This window comes from Limanda limanda, chromosome 6 (genome assembly GCF_963576545.1).
Source record: "Limanda limanda chromosome 6, fLimLim1.1, whole genome shotgun sequence".
Lineage (NCBI taxonomy): Eukaryota > Metazoa > Chordata > Actinopteri > Pleuronectiformes > Pleuronectidae > Limanda > Limanda limanda.
Genome location: NC_083641.1, coordinates 25,907,204 through 25,921,051, shown reverse-complemented (window position 1 = coordinate 25,921,051; position 13,848 = coordinate 25,907,204). Strand labels below are relative to the sequence as shown.

The 13,848-nt window shown below is 42.1% G+C and overlaps 1 protein-coding gene across 1 annotated transcript in view; it reads left to right on the top strand.

Annotated features, from left to right (window-relative positions):
- The first annotated feature begins 771 nt into the window (after nt 1-771).
- LOC133003351 (rho GTPase-activating protein 42) overlaps nt 772-13,848 on the top strand; it is a 74,249-nt gene continuing 61,172 nt past the window's right edge. The window contains exon 1 of the mRNA XM_061073059.1: nt 772-930. Within this exon, the coding sequence (XP_060929042.1) occupies nt 777-930 (154 nt within the window). The 5' untranslated portion in view covers nt 772-776. The remainder of the gene's footprint in view (nt 931-13,848) is intronic.

Sequence of the window (13,848 nt, the reverse complement as noted above, 5' to 3'; positions counted from 1 at the left end):
ATTGGGATGATGGGAGACACACAGTGAAACTACACCTCTATAACATGTTAACATGTTCTTATTTTACTTCATATCTGTTCTCTTTTACGAATTACATTTGACCACGTTTTTATTTTTATTAACATATTTGTATCTATATTCTATGTGAAGCGCTTTGATCTGCATTTCTAGTATGAGGGTTGCTATACAATTTAACACTAGTATTATTATTAATAAATATTAACTTCCCCGTATGTTTGAATTAATGTTTGAATTTCAAGGGACCCCTTAAACCTTTAGAGCCGGCCCTGCTTTGACTGCTTATAAAACTTAACTCAATAATATGAAATCACAGAGGAAAAAGTGTGGAAATATACAGTATATAACCTATAAATATATAATTAACACATGCATGTATTTTATTATATGTAGCTGCTGTTATATAAATACCTGTGGTTGTTATTGAGATGCAACCTTTGCACATTGGATCAGTCATTAGAGACAGAGATAAGAAGCAGGTTCCTCCCAGCAGCAGTTTCCACCTGACCCAGTCTAACCAGCAGGAGTCACAACTCCACTGCTTTCTGTGAAGTGGGAGAACCCAAAGCGGAAGTGAGGAACTCAAGAGGAGCGAGGGGAAACTTTTTTTTAGGGGGGGAGAAGAAGAAGTTGGAGACGGTTGAATCACATCGGAGCCGAGCGGGATGAGAAGTCCGATCCCTAATAACCTCAGAGTTTGAAGAGAGTGTGTGTGTGTGTGTGTGTGGCTCTGTGTGTGTGTGTGTGTGTGCGTTAGGATGGGACTCCCCACTCTGGAGTTCAGTGACTCCTTCGTGGACAGTCCGGACTTCAGGGAGAGACTCAAGTGTCATGAGATCGAGCTGGAGAGGACCAACAAGTTCATCAAGGACCTGATCAAGGATGGGAACATGCTCATCACCGCGCTCAAGAGTGAGTTGCATGTGTGTGTGTGCGTGTGTGTGCGTGTCTCTGTGTGTGTGTGTGTGGAGGCTCCTCTGGGCTGCAGGTCCAGGTCCAGGTCCAGGTCCTGGTCCTGGTCCAGGTCCTGGTGCAGAGGATGCTTCTCTGCAGCCTGTGGACAGCGAGCTCTGATCTATGAAAGTTGTATAAACTCCACTTTCTTCAGTTGTTCTGAGGCCGAAGTGAGTCCTCCTGTTTTCTCTGAGACTCTCTGACGTGCACAGACTTGTTTTAACTGAGGAAGAGTCGGAGCTGCTCACTTGAGATGAAGGAGTTCAACTTAAAGTGACACTCAGAGATTAGTGCAGGGTTGGAATGTACTTTAACTTTTCACTCTCACCTATCAGGTAGTCTAGCATTTAGTATATATGTGTGTATATATTTATATATGTTTATACAGTATACGTATTTGCGTATAGATGTGTATGTATATATATTTATATACATTTATGCAGTGAAAAAACATGGAAGTCACAGCTTCTAGAAGTGTCATGACAAGACAACGGCCACGCCCCCCCAGATGAAAACTCACCGGTAATGCAACTTTTAAATCAAAAAGTCACCGACAAGAATTAAACCTGATTTGAAGTTGATCAGAAGGAATCTGAAGGAGCAGCAGGATTTAATAGCATGTGTGAAAATGCAAGATATCAAACCGAATTCGTTCAATCCAAAATGTCTGACTTCCTGTCTGGTCTGGAGGAAAGTTGTGAGAGGATTGTGTTGTGTGTGTGTGTCTTGGCTTGAAACACATCTATGCCAAAATGTATTTCTCTGGGCGGAAGTACATGAATAGAAAGACCCTCGGTGAACAGTTCTAGGGGGCGCTATGGAGCCATTTTCCGATGCACTTTCCCGAGCACATTGAAATATGTCAATTTTCACCAGAACGGACAGTCAAGGGAAATTTGGTGAGGTTTGGAGTCGGCCCCCAAAAAGTGCTCTGGCCCTAATAATAACATGTATACAAAAGTACAGACATGTATATTTGTATATTTAATTGTCGTTAAATGTCTTTTCGAAATGATGCTGTGGGTTTTTTAAGTTTTTTCACATCTATGTTTCGATATCACGGTTACATTCGATGTCAACAACCACTGAGCTGCACTTAGCCGAGGGATCATCGTCTCATACTATATTTAAAAGAATCGTCTCTCAGGGCAGAGGAGGCCGAACGTATCTCCCATCAAGGTTTTTCATTTCTTTTTATTTGCAGGGAAATAGTTGTGCAGCACAGGTGGAATAGAGGAATCAGCTGCTGAATGGTTTATTCATGGCGGCGAAGGTTACTCAGTGGCACGATGTCAAAGGTCCGTGCAAACAGTTTAATACCAAGTAAGACCTCAACGCTGCAGGTTGTGCTCTGCATATACGGAGCGGAATGAGACCCTGATTGTCTTTGATTGGGTTATTGATGCAGGGAAACATCTTGTCCCACCAGGTGGCCGGCCTCTCGGAAGATTAAAAATTAAAACCCAGGAATGCTAATCAACCGGTGATGAACCCTGAGGCGTAAACTGTCTGAAACTCCAGCGCGGAGCCGGTTTGAAGGAACTTTGCGTTTTATTTGTCTTTCCACGGTCGTGACGAAGGGGGGTGAGGCCCTTTTACTGGAATACCCGGTTTCAGTCGGGGGCAGGAAGCCGAGGAGACGGATGTAAATTATTGATGGTCTTTAGCTCGGGACGCCGTGGAGGTTTATGACCCTTTATGACCTGCCATCAGTGGGGACATTACTGGGAGACCTGGTGCGGACCCCGTTTTAATAGCAATCATCTCAAGTTTCTACATGGAAGCGTATAATTGATGTCTCTGCCTGAGCTGCCCGAGAGAATGAGGCCTGTTGAGCCCAGGTTGACTTCATGTTAATAGATTACCTGTGAAATGGGAGCACACATATCGAAACCACACGGAGCAGCAGTTCCTGGTGTGTGTGTGTGTGTGTGTGTGTGGTATGTATGTGAATGGGAAGATTGTGTTTGAAGACGTGTGTGTACGTTAGAAACAGAGCTTTGGTTATTTCTGTCTTCCCTAAAGGACTAATTGTGTAGTATTATGGAGCGCAGACTCCAGGTTGTTGCTGAAATAATGAAGTTAAGAGACTTATTGTGTATTTGATCTTTTTACCTCTTTTTAAATTTAATAATCAGGGTTCCTACAGTCATGAAAAACCTGGAAAAGTCATGGAATTTTAAAATGTATATTTCCAGGCCTGGAAAAGTCATGGAAAAAAATAAAATCCCAAAAGTTTTGGAAAAGTCATGGAAATGTGTTATATTCATATTTTCATGTCGTTCATTTACGCTGAGTTTTAAATAATTCATACGTTTTTAAAGAAATACACTCAAAATATAAGCAAGGTAAGGTATACTGTATGCCTTGGAATTCTCATTGCTAGTTTATATACTACATTTTGTTACTTTTTCATGTATACACCGAGATTTAGCAAAAATGTTTGGACATGGAAATTTGGTTTAAAGTTGTTAAAGTCATGGAAAAGTCATGGAAATCCATTGGTCAAAATGTGTATGAATCCTGAATAATGGTTATAAATAGGTTTTTCTACTTGTTCCTCTTATTATTATCTCATGTATTAATGCTCATGAAGCTCATGGTCCTAATGTTCACATGTTAGTTATAAACTTAGATCTCTGCCCAACAACAGAAACTATCTCCAGATGCTGTAAAAATAGCTTTACCCTAACTATTTGTTTCTGGTGTTTTCTGTCCTCACCTGTTGTCCATAACAACCACCGACTGTTATTAGTCCCTGTGCTGAACTGCAAAGGCACTCAGTGATTCTTTAGAGTGTTTCTTACAGATGTGAGGCTAATAATTATGTTTTCAATGCTGTATTTTTTGTAATTTGCCGACATAGGTTGCCTTAAGTGTCACTTACTGTGTGTAAGAGTGAAAGTGGAGGAGATTCAGATTGTGTCGCTGTTGGAAAAGAGACGAGAGGATGTAAAAAGTGTTTTTGAACACCTGTATAGATTAAATAAATGTTTGAAAATAGATTTTACAGTGCAAGCTACTGTAGAGATTTGGCCATTTGAATCAAAACCCTGGAGCTCTGGACCAATCAGGCATCTTCAGCACTTCAAGCCCCACCCCCAAAGATTCCTGTGCTTTCGTTTTGTACTAAAGACGATTTTTTAATTAAAGCTAGGATTGTTTTTCTTGGATGAATAACCTCCCACCCCCACCCATCAGCCCTCTCGCTACACCCCCACAACAACGTGCACTGGCTAACTTCTCCCTTCTCCCGGGTCTCTGTTCATGCAAAGGCTCCTGGGAAAAGTTGTCGTGGTCAAAACACGGCCTTAGTCAACTTGTGTTTTTCATTTTTCCGGTTTGTGTTACATCAACTTAATTTGTGAGCCTCTTCTGACCTTGTTTTAATCACTCTGAGATAAGAAGGACATTCTTTCTTGTTTTATTGAGGAGCTCAGGCCTCTGACTTTCCGTCACAGTGGATGACGCCACCGGGGGATTTCCACTATCTGCCCTCTCTTCACAAAAACTAAAACATGAAGATTCCTCACAAAGTTATATTTGTATTCAATTTCCATTTTCTCAATATTTTACTCATCAGTTATGGTTTATTTACTTACTTATGCTTTTAGCTATGGTTGTAGAGAGTGTCGTGATATGAAGCATTTGAAAATACTCCAACATCCCATGTATAGAGTTCTAATAGCAACCAGATAAATTAAACTACAGCAAGGAAACTAATACAGAACAATATGATTGTGGTTTATAAGAGCAAATATAGGTTTTAATTACCATTACCACACAAAATGTATTTTTCCTATTGGCTGACAGATATCTCTTCTATAACATAACATGATAAATCCATCTGCTCCAGAAGATGAAACGGGACATTAAACTGAAAAGGTTAAAGAAAACAGATGATATTCCACACATGCTTAATACGTGGCGTGGAAGAGAAAAATGATTTTTTTTCCTCCATTCCTCCATTGTTATTATTTTTTTCCACCACGTACCACGGTTCACGTGTGCGTCCCATTTGCAGTCCTCTCCTCTCACCACCTGTCAAGTACTGTTCAATATTCATTAGACTTTTAGCCGTGGATTGACTGGCCGGCTCCCAAGGAAAATATTTGAGACTGTTTGGCTCACTTTACGTTTTGACCTTTCTCACCAGCCACTTGTTTCCTTGGCGTTTGTCACTTTTTCACGCAGGCGTGCAGCTGCCTCGGGTGTGAGCTCGATGCCAAGAGTCCGACGTCACGGACGCTGCATCTATGTTTTCTATCGATTTGGTTTAAACCAGAGTTACTAGCAAAACAAGCATCCATAAAAGCTGTTGTTGTTGTTTTGACATTGGTAAATGTGTATGAAAAAAATTGGAAAGTCACTGATCCAGTGCGGGTCCCAGTGGTGGTCCCAGTGCAGCGAAGGACCCTCTGAGAGGTGGGCAGCTTTTTGGACGACAGCGTCCGTCCTTCACACATAATTTGTGCAAATTTGCAAAACAGAAAGTAACTGCTTGTTCTTTATGCAAAAGCTCTCAAATATAAGGGGAGTTGTGCACTTAAAGGTTATTTCTATGCAAAGTTATTACACAAAAACCCCATTTTAAAGGATGTTTTCATAAATCTGAGTGGGGCCTTAGACCATAATTATATTAGCTGTCTGTCTCCAGCCTCAGAGCGACGCTGCTTCCTCCTCACTGTACGAGCTGTAATGAACGGCTGACACGCATGCAGGTTGTCATTATAGAAAGAACAGTGTTTAGCCGGTCTGTAAACGCCACCTTTCTTAAAAGTCCCGACTACGCCTGCGTACTTCAGGGCTCTTTTCATGCGACTTAATCTAGACGTGATTAGCGAGTGTTGTTTCTGCTGAAGGGAGGACGTGACGTGTGGACGCTCAGTGAAAAGTGATTTCACGATCGGCTTTGGGAAACTCGCAGTGTTTGTTTGTCTGAGGACAGATGATGCTCCCAAGGCTCAGCCACAGGAAATGTCCTGTAAACATGCTTGTGTAACCATCCCCCATCCTCCCTCTCAGATAGCATTTGGGCTGACATCACTGTGTGTGTCTGTGTGTGTGTGTGTGTGTGTGTGTGTGTGTGTGTGTCTGACTGTGACTGTAGAACAGGCCGTGTCTTGCAGGAATATATCATATATAATGTATTGCTGCTGCTATGACTACTTTGATAAATTTGAACTCATGTAACAGAAGTGAAATACCGGGGTACAGTCTGTGACTCGATGAGCGGTAAAGCCCAGCCAGGCCCCCCCCCCCCTGCTCGGCGAAGGGACTGGCTTGTTTTTGTGGACAGATTTTGATAGAAGGATTACACATTGTATTCCTAAAAGCTGCTTCTCCTCCTCAGACTGTGCAGGGAAATGTGTTTGACTCCAGATTGAGGTCTGCTCAGAAGTGTCACTCTGTCAGTCAAAGTGATTGTCACAGCGAGCACATCCTTCTCGCGCCCACAGCCGGGATTTTCTGCTCCTGCTTCTTCAGCCTGAAAAGGAATCACAAGATGCACCGTGTTTCTCCTCCGCGAGATGAAATATTAACTCACTCTCCCACGTGCCGGGTGTTGAATTGTGCATTAATAGTGTGATGAAAGCAAAGACTTCTGAGCTAAATGCTGTCACAATGTTATGCAATGTTCATATTAAAGGAGACATTATGCTGCCTTTTTTCAGTTTTTCTTTTCTCTTTTGCATTGAAGATTTTTTCTTCGCTCTGCAAGATAAAAAGCCCCAAATACAGGAGTTCCTCTCCCCAACAGAAAACTCTGTGCTCGATATTCATGCTCCACATTGGCATACACACACACACACACACACAAACTCACACACCTACTCACACACACAAAAAAGAGTGGTTGACCAATCAGAGCAGACTGGGCTTCATCTTGTCCGGGGCCAAAAGAGGAAAATGGACATTAGAGCATTTAAACATTTACAAATTAACTTAAATATTAGCATTGTGAGTCTCTTTTAAGATGAAAATGACTGATAACTGATCACAATTTATTTTGTATACTAGTGATGCACTTTTTAGTTTTGTCTGTTTGTCTTATTTTTTTTGTTCTGTTTTTAAAAAAATTTTATGCCTTTATATTATTTAATTTCAATTGACTCTTTTTTCTTTCTTTCTCTTTTCCTTTAATTTTGGCATGATTTCTTACTTACTCCTAGTACTTGTCTGTTTGTACTTAATTAACTGAAAACAAATAATAAACATATTGTTAAAGGAAAGAAATGTTGCTTTGATTACCTGACATCAACGGAAAAACCATTTATAATACATACACTGGAGAGCTGAGGCTTTGTTGATTCCTTTGAGTGGATATAATATAATATATACTGCAGGAATCTATATTCATCATTTACATCCCTGTGATGCACCAAAAGTTTCTCTGGTGGAAGTTGGTGAATTAGCACGTCAACCTACGCAGAAGCTAAACGCAGACTTTGCCTGGCACGTTAGAAACTCTTCAGCCCTGTGTGTTGCCAAGTTTCATCACAAAGTCTTTGCACAATGGGTGTTTAATTTAAATGAGTCCTGCACACCTCTTGTTTTTACTAATTGTCTAAGAAGCATCTCATTGCCTCGATAAGAGCAAGACGGCTTCACACAAAAAATGTATTTGGGGAAAAGCAGAGGCAACCACCACCAGGGATGTGAAATCTGAATGTCTTTTTGTGTGTCAAAGGCTGGTTCATCTCCTTCAGAGCTTCTGTCAGTTGTGTTGTCTTTGTGTCGACTGGAGGTAAACCTCTCAACTCAGTCTAAAGGCTGTGGACTCGGTGATAAATGGTGGAGGCCGGCCTTGGCTGCCGTCTTTCATTCCAGCTGAATCGCAGGAGCTAATAATGGATCTTTTATTTTTATGTGGAGCTGAAGAATAGACTGAAGCGTTGCATCAGCTTCATATCAAAGAGAGGCGGTATCGTTCTCTTTACTAATTCAGATCCAGTGAATAGGTGGATGTTAAAGGTTTATTCTCTCTGTTGTTATCTCACCATCAGTGAATTACACATTTGAGTCATGGATTAAATTAGGAGGCTTATTTTCCCCTGTGTGTGTGTGTGAGGTACTTTCCCAGTATAAAAACTGTCCTCATGAGGACCAGTACCCCGGCCTGATGAGTAATGGTTTAGGCTAAAGTTAAGATGTGAGTTGTGGTTATGTTAATGTTGGAGTTAGGCGTGAAGGGATAAGGCTTTAGTTTGACTGTCCACAATGAATGGGAGTCAATGCAAAGGATAGCTTTGTGTGTGTGTGTGTGTTTGTACAATTTACTCAACATAGCGTGGCCGAACTTCCACCAAACTTGGGGTGAGTATTATTTTGCTTGGTATCTTAAATTTTGGAACCGATGGTCAACAGATCTCAACAAAAAAATATGGTCCAAAAAACAAATTTTCCACGATATCGCCTTAAAATGGCCTAGAAAGAAAATCTAAAGCTTATATTGATCATCAACACATTTCACATCACGTCATAAATAACTAACAAACCTATAATATGACGGAATGCGTAGTTCAAAACTGTATTTTTCCAGGTACCTCTGCATCCTATAGGATTATAGATACAACCTTATCAGAATCAGAATCAGAATTCTTTTATTTGCCAAGTATATTTGCACATACAGGAAATTGCCTTGGTGTTATTGGTGCACTGAACATAAAACAACAATATAAAAACAACAATATATAACAAAATAGAATGAAAAAAGAATAAAAATATATACAGTAACAGAGTTATGGGCACGTGCGGTGCTTATATTGATCGGCAAATAATTTCTGATCATATGAACATTAACATTTGCAGTCCACATCAAATGTATATACAATATAAAAATGTTACCACTGCTTATACAGCATGTACACAGGGAATCTGACACTTGTCACTAATAGTGGTCGGCATACATGTAGCTGTAACCTGGTTCCATAGATTACTGGTTAAATTGAATCAGTCCAAATACCAGAACACCATCTTGATCAACCGGATTACTCATTGTAAAGTACATAAAGTCCGTGTGTCTTCAGACTGTCTCACTGCTCCCCACAGACCAGTGCCTGTGATGCAGCGTCTTCCCTCCATGTTTTATTCAGACCTGATCTGTCGCTCCAGACTCAGGTCGACCGACTGACACTGAAAGTTACCGACTGACAGAACCACAGACGTCAGTGAGATGCTGGGTTTATTTTATGAGGCTTTGTTTCAGGCAACTGCTGCTGGTGGTGAGAAGTGTCCTCACACGGCTGCACCCCAGCCGCTCCACCACCCGCCACCACCCGCTGGGGCGACTGACAGGCGAACGTATGAGTAAGCAGGTGCAAGGGAGCCTTACCTGAGGGGCTGCCCCCCCCCGCCCCCAAATGGAATCAAAGTGGCACAATGCGCCCCACTGTTGCATCAAAGAGATCTCCCCGTGTCTCGTTAAGCTCGGCGCAGAGAAGCGTTCCCCTTTGAAGACCTTGTAATCTGAAATCAGCGGCGTCCTCGCTGAGAGAAAGCGGCGCCGTGGCGTTTCTCTCCACGCCGCTGATGTTCGGGCTGACAGGCCGCCGTCGTCTCCACTAAGGCTGCACGCCGTCGCAGGACGCTTTCTGTTTCTTGTGTGTTTGGCTCGACAAAAAGACAAAAAGACAAAAAGGCAAAGCCCGGTTCCATACATGGCTCGTGAAAGGGAAAAGCTTTCAGCGTGGAAAATGTGCAGGTTTCTTCATATTGCTTTTCCACTGGATTGGGTCTGTGATGGTTTGTGTTTAAGCACTTCGTTAAAACACCAGAGGAGTGAGAACGCTGCTCAGTAATTAGCATTGTGACGAGTGTGTAACACAGAATGCAGCAAGTGTTGTGCACTGATATTCTGGCGTGTTTCAACATGTGTGAGTCAACAGGACATTTTTGAAATACTTCCCCTCATGTTTTTTAAAGGTAATTTTAACATTTGAGTTTTTACATCATAATGTGTTTATTTTAAGCTTTATTCCGTCTCTTTTCATCAACACTTTTTCTCCCTTTGGTGTTGTTTTTTTAAGATTATTTATATTATTCACAACAGATTTTATTGACCAATGGCCTCACGACTCAGCCTCAAGTGCTTATTGGAAATGAACTCAGTATAACGCACCCTTTGTCTTTGCAGTGCATTTTAGAGATACACAAGTTTTAATATTTAATGTTGCGCATGCATAATATAATAACACAAGGCATTATGATGATATGGCTATTGCTATATTCCTCTGTCTTACTCTTTAATCTTTACGTGTAATATGTAGTTTAGAATCATAGCTGTGGAAATGTGTGACATTTAGGCACAAATTAAGAGTTTGTGCTGTAAAGCATCAGTGTTTTTCCAACTAGAAAGATATGAATGTAACTACCTATCCATATTCTTCATTTTACATGATTGAAAATATGTTTTTTATTTAATAAGATCACATTTTTTTATCAAGTGTTACATTGGCTAGAAGCTCAGAACTGCACTCGAGAGGTGCTCCAGAATTCTGAGCATGTCCTCAAATTATATTTAATGTCCCAGTAGCTGCGGAAGTAAACATTTACTTTAGCTTTTGTTGCCAGAAAGCTGCAGACTTTCCTGCAGTGTCGTCTGTGTTTTGTCAGGCTTGTCAGCGGATGGAATTCGGTAGTACGTGGTTGCCTTGGAGACGAGATAAAGGCCGTACCCGGGGGGCTTTGCTGTGCGCTGACTGACAGCCGCAGTCCTCCTTCACATCTCACACACCGGGCGCTAACCGGGGCTAGCTGCTCCCTGCGCTCGTGTCCCGGCTGTGTGGTCAGAGCCCGGCGCTGTTTGATTAGAAACCTGCACAGGAGGAGATCACAGTCTAACTTCTGTTCGCTCTGTTTCCTTCTCGCATGCAGCGGCAGATGACGTGTTGCCTGTGTGTGATGAAAGGAGGAGCAGAAATAATCCAATAATTAGACCCCATGTGTTTTCTTTTTGAGCTTTTCTGCTCCTTTCGTGCTGTCTTCTCTAATTTCAGCATCACACTTCATGTCGCAAACAAGATCCTCGGATTCGCTCCTTCGTTTTCACACCACATCCTCAAAGTTGAGTTTGTTTTGTGCAGAGGAGGCGGAGTGAAGGTAGAATAATGTGGAGAACCCGTGACGCGCTCCAACTTCCTCCGAAAGGTGTTTCTTCTCCTTGTGTCTCTCGGTTCTCACGTCCTTCCCTTTGTTCCTCAGCAGAAGCGAACCCCGGCCGGCTGCCGTTGTGCGTCTGCCGTTGCATCAGACTTTGTGAAGTGTTGTTTACTCTGATCATTGTAAAGTAGCTGCGACATGACAAGTCTGTGCAGAGCATCGTAAACATGAAAACTGGAGCAGCCCTCGTAAACGTCACTACGCACTGTGTAGGGTGCTCAGGCGCAATGTGTGTACACAATAACAGATTTACCTTTTTTTAAAACTTATTTTGTTCGCTCTGCCGCTTGTGAGACTTTAATCTGATGGTCGAGCAAACTGCATCAAAAGCTCTTAACAATCGTCGTTATTAAAACTTCAGGGTTTGGGAGTCGACCACAGAAGAGAGAGAGACTGAAGCTGATGAACGACCGCACAGCCGAGGGTCTTTGTTTGCAGTGTTTTCACCAAAACTTCCAGATGCACAGTGTGGAATGTGTTTCTCTGCTTCTGCCCTTACTGCTTACCTCAGGTTAAAAACCTATCCGTTCATTTATCTTCCTTTTCCACTGATTCTCTTCCCATTTATCTCTGCTGCTCGGCCGTGTGATCACTTAACGTGAGGCGGTTTGAGGAATATTCTCTGTGCTTCCCGCTAATGGGTCAAAGTCACTCTGTAAATAATGCATATAAATAGGAAATAACAGAATTGTTGTTGCAGGTCTTTTTTGTTTTGTTTTTTGGAGCGTTGCCCTGATTAAAATATTTATTCATGCATATCTTCAGGTACAGACACAGCAGGACGGCGGTAATGAGCCTCAACATGTTGGCAAACTTTCACTCTGCAAGTGTTTGTAACGACTGGAATTAGACACGGTGCCTGGACACTAACTTTCAGTCAGTCAAGATGCAAAAATACATTCGTTCAAAAACTTAGCTCTTGGGTTATGACTGTACATATTCAAAATACACCACATTTCCAAATTAATATTATTTTTATAGAAATGCACAAGTTCAGGAGGGGGATTTCCTCATCATTCAACCATGGACTTATAAGAAGGTATAAGAAACATTAGTTTTGAGTTCAAACAATCAATCATCAATAAAGGAAATATTTCAAAAACTACATCTTGAGATTGATCACACCAGTTGCAAACCCAGTATTCAGTCATGAGGGGGTTCACAATAAGATCACACACCTACAATGCCTATCGATATGTTTATTACAATATTGCACCTATCTTCAAACTCTTCCTGCATTTTGATCCCAACTTACAAATGCGAAGCAATCTGTCCAGTACTCAAAACCTGCAGGACCATTTTTGCTGCGTTAACTAAGTTGGTGTGGAAACATTGGTAGAGTCCTGCTTTCTCTAACGGCCCAATTAAGAAAGTGAAAAACTGCCCCTTTATTCAGCTAAGAGACAGACAGACAGACACACAGACAGACACACAGACAGACACACAGACACACAGACACACAGACAGACAGACAGACAGACACACAGACACACAGACACACAGACACACAGACAGACACACAGACACACAGACAGACAGACAGACACACAGACACACACACAGACACACAGACAGACAGACACACAGACAGACACACAGACAGACACACAGACAGACAGACAGACAGACAGACAGACAGACAGACAGACAGACACACAGACACACAGACAGACAGACAGACAGACAGACAGACAGACAGACACACAGACAGACACACAGACAGACAGACAGACAGACAGACAGACAGACAGACAGACACACAGACACACAGACAGACACACAGACAGACACACAGACGGACAGACACACAGACACACAGACACACAGACACACACACAGACACACAGACACACAAACACACACAGACACACAGACAGACACACAGACACACAGACAGACACACAGACAGACAGACACACAGACAGACAGACACACAGACACACAGACAGACACACAGACAGACACACAGACGGACAGACACACAGACACACAGACACACAGACAGACACACAGACAGACAGACAGACAGACAGACACACAGACACACAGACAGACACACAGACAGACAGACACACAGACACACAGACAGACACACAGACACACAGACACACAGACAGACAGACACACAGACACACAGACACACACACAGACAGACAGACAGACACACAGACACACAGACAGACACACAGACAGCTTCAGAGACCGATCAGTGAGGTCAGTTTTGGTTACAGCACGTTAACCGCTCACCATCACTCTCCATGTGAGGTGAGTGACTCTCTACTCAGAGCTTGTGGGATGTTGTAGCATTTAACTCGAGAGCAGAGAATCAAAGCTGTCCCACTTGTGAGCGACCTTCCTCTCGGGCAGCTGTGTCCACCACATCTCCCACCAGCCCTCGACACACGACTGCTCTTAAAGCCTAATGGGAACTGTAACCATGAAATTCTAATTTAAAAGAAACATGCTAAAATAATGATTTTTTTTTGTCTAAATTAGCAAGTAAATAAGTTGCATGTGTTGCTTGAGAGTGTTTTGTACACATCTGCCGACCGTGTGGCTGCGGCATCTGAGAATCTTTATAAGGTAAAATGTCTGGAAATTACATTTTGAGAAATGTGGCTGTTTATGATCTTTAAATGTGTCACAGCAGGTTTTTCAAAGGTATCAGACACCATTTTAAATCTGATAAGAGAGAAACCCACCTCTGTTCATTTT